The sequence below is a fragment of the Hylaeus volcanicus genome, chromosome 6 (genome assembly GCF_026283585.1).
Source record: "Hylaeus volcanicus isolate JK05 chromosome 6, UHH_iyHylVolc1.0_haploid, whole genome shotgun sequence".
Taxonomy (NCBI): Eukaryota; Metazoa; Arthropoda; class Insecta; order Hymenoptera; family Colletidae; genus Hylaeus; species Hylaeus volcanicus.
The window spans coordinates 2,481,742-2,485,119 of record NC_071981.1 but is presented as its reverse complement, the minus strand read 5'-3'; the positions used below and the strand labels follow the sequence as shown (position 1 = coordinate 2,485,119).

General features: G+C 42.5%; 1 protein-coding gene across 2 annotated transcripts in view; it reads left to right on the top strand.

The window, feature by feature from the left end:
* The window catches only part of LOC128878461 (calaxin-like), a 106,231-nt gene that overhangs the window by 4,441 nt on the left and 98,412 nt on the right, over positions 1–3,378 (top strand). For both annotated transcript variants that reach the window (XM_054126680.1, XM_054126681.1), the window contains one exon: positions 204–537. Coding sequence is in view for 1 of the 2 variants with exons in the window: in XM_054126681.1 (XP_053982656.1) it covers positions 477–537 (61 nt within the window). In the remaining variant the exon portion in view is untranslated. The remainder of the gene's footprint in view (positions 1–203; positions 538–3,378) is intronic.

The window sequence follows — 3,378 nt, the reverse complement described above, 5'->3', positions numbered from 1 at the left end:
CATTCAATTTTGCCAAGAATTATTTTTACAAAATTAATACCCATCTCTAGCTGTAATCTCGACCGATGTAGATGAAAATAATAGCCCTGAAATCCAATAGGGTGTGTGTCCAAGCATATCGTCTATTAATTCTATCCCCTTCTCCGATAGTCATCCCTCAGCTGCCACCGTAATTATTTACCATACAGTGATTCTTGTTACAGAACAAACCGCGCTCGTATTTCCGTCCTCTACGACCGAAAAGCAATAATTCTTCGCCCCACTGGCCGCGCGTGGAAACCGACGCGGTACGGAGAAAACCGAGGGCTAACCGAACGGACGATAAATCAGCGGATTCGTTAGCGGAATCTTCCTGAATCCATTTGACCGGGAGGCGTGCTTGGGGGTAGATCCTGCTGTTTCGACAAGACGGTGTCGTGTTCGAACGGGTGACCTCGTGCTGCCGTTCGTCCTCTCCCTCTTGCCAGTCCCCGTACATGGTCGATGGTCAGCTATGGACAACCTCCTACCCACTGATCCCTGACGACGATGAAATATGTGAGTTTTTACTTGATAATATTTTAATATTAATTATTACAAATATGAGTAAAATTTATATTTATGAGAAAATGTAGCCGGGTAACACAATCGAATGTGTATACAGTCAGTGTAATAAGTGGACTGCGGATCTTTATGCATTTATAGGAAACTTAAATGTGCAAGAACATAGAAAATGCAAACAATATGCAAGAATATAAAAAAGATTGAAAGTAAAGTTCATGTTATAATATTTGCAGAATAAAATTAATTCCTATTTAGGTTCAATTTATTTTAAATGGATTGCTGTACGAATACTTCTTACACTGACTGTATATATAAATTATGAATAACATGAATATAATTTATATTTATGATGAAATATGGCCACCACGTAACACGGTTGAATGTACATGCATAAAATTTATATCATTATTATATTATATTTCGGAGTGAAATGTTCCACGTTGAACAAATGAACATTTACATTTCATGAAAATGATATATGCATCAGTAATCACTAGACTACGAATCTTTATGCAAAATAAAATCTTTGCAAACCCTGCAAATATTATAATACAAACTTTCAATATTTTTTTATATTATTGTATACCATGTACATTTTGTAGTTTCTTGTACATTCAAATTTCCTATAAATGCGTAAAGATCCGCAAGTCTAGTTATCACGCAATAATAGAGCAATTAGTCATTGTGTACGTTGTCGACCGGTGACTTTCGCTTCCTCGGGCGAGAATTTCCCTAACGCAGAAAAAAACGTAAACGTAACGCGGTTTCCTAGAACGGACCAGATGGGTTTCGTCACTCGGTAAATCGAAAGTAAACATACTTATCTGTACGTTATATCCATATGCTTCTATTTACGTCATACATTTATACCCAGCACTCAAAGAATTCAAACTAAACAAATTCGCAACACAGTATCGATTCTCTATGTCTAATTCCGCGTATACAAAGGCATTCCTCTCGGCTACAAAGGATAGCTCGTTCCCTCGAGGCTCCCGATGCGCGTATCCGCACGCTTCATTCGGTATTCCGCTTTGAAACGTTACGCAATCTGCTCCGCTAGACCAGAACCGGCCTCATCGATATTTATGGAGACCAGAAAGCGGTCCGCTGGATTTTTTCCCTCCCTGCGAATCGATCGACACGCGGTCCACGCTTCTGACGCTTTCGCCTATCCGTTAATTAAATTTATTGGCCAACCGGGGAATGACCTTTCGCCCGTTCGCCAGTTTTCCTGGCGCGCGCCGTCCGCCAGGAATTCGCGCAATAATAAATATCCGGATGCTTGATTTATCGGTTCGCCCCGATCACTGTCGATACCGCGTAGGTGTTCGGGTCCCGCGAGGGAATGATTAACGCTCGATCCGCGAGATTACATTTTCCGATCGGTATTTTCGTGCCACGCTGTGGATACGCATTCGAGGCTGGTCGAAACGAGGCAGGTCGAAACGAGGCATTTCAGGTCGATTCTAATCGAACGGTGCACAAGCTCGTTGATTATAACCTAAGAACTCCCTGTAGACTAGTTTCGGAATAGTGGAGCGATAATATAGTGGAAAATTCGATGTCAGAGAAGAGGGTCACTTTCGACCCACGGTGATTGTATATATGTATTAATTAGGCAGAGATAGACTTCTCAGACGTTCAAATAATAATTATGCGGAGCACTCAGACGTCTCGTGACAAGCTGTTTCAAAAATTTTGGGACGGCGAGTTTCTCGTTTCGGTTCGTAGAGTTAATTAGCCCCATGGACGAGATGGGACGTCAAGGCAGGACGATAGGATCTTTGAAAGACGCGTTGGGTAACGTGTGCCACGCGACTAGACAGATTTCCAAGAGGAAGAAACGGCTGTCACGCGTGGCCTCGTCGCGACGAGGATCGTGACGTCGCGTCGTGACGGCCGCATTAAATCATCCGTTGACTATCCAGCTGTTTGTTTCTTCGCCAGCCGAATTCAATTTCAATTTTTAGAAATGGTTGGAAATCCGACGATGGTAATTCGGCTTCTAATTTAGATCAGACGTGTTCTCCTAGTACACTTCGCTTGATTTTCGAAGTTCGTCGGAACTTTCTCGTTCGATCAACTTCCGTGTATTTCCAACCACTGTTCAAATTTCCTCCGGTTTCTCGTATCTTCTCTTACGGTAGCAGATCTCCTTCAAATTACAGGGAAATTATCGCGCAACGGTTACCCGCGAAATGTATCATCGACTTAATGACGAGAAATAAATTCACGCCGCGCAAAGTGTCTGGCCTCGTGACGCCCCCTTTCGAAACGGTACCTCTTCGCAGGGTGTAATTTCAAAGTAGCGAGCGAGACGCGTCGCCCATAGCGTAGCAAAAAAATGTTTTTAATCGACGAAACTCAATTTCACATCGCGATCAAAGCCAGCGAAATCCAAATTGTGCTCTTTCACTTGCTGCTCGGTTGCAATCATCCCGATGAAACGCCGCTAAATTAATGGAGATCGAAGCGAACAGATCCCTTGATAAAATTGCTCCGAACTTACCACTTTATTGGGTCGAGAAATCCGTTAATTTGCATCTTAAAGTCGAATTTTTGGTACATTGTGGAATCGAGAAAATTTCGGGCTAATGAGGGCCCGAATTTATCGGGCCAGCGGATCGGTTTGGAAGGGTTGGCGAATTAAAAGGCTCGGTAAGTGAGTCGATCTTCGAGATAAAAGCGCCCGAGTCAGTCTTGAATATGCAGTCGAGTTGTTTTTAGTTTTATTCTGTTTAGGTAAGGAGAAAGCTATTTCTAATTTTCTCGATTATATTAGCACTTGGATTTTGCATCGATATTATGGTTGAGGGTAAGAAAATGAGGTACTCT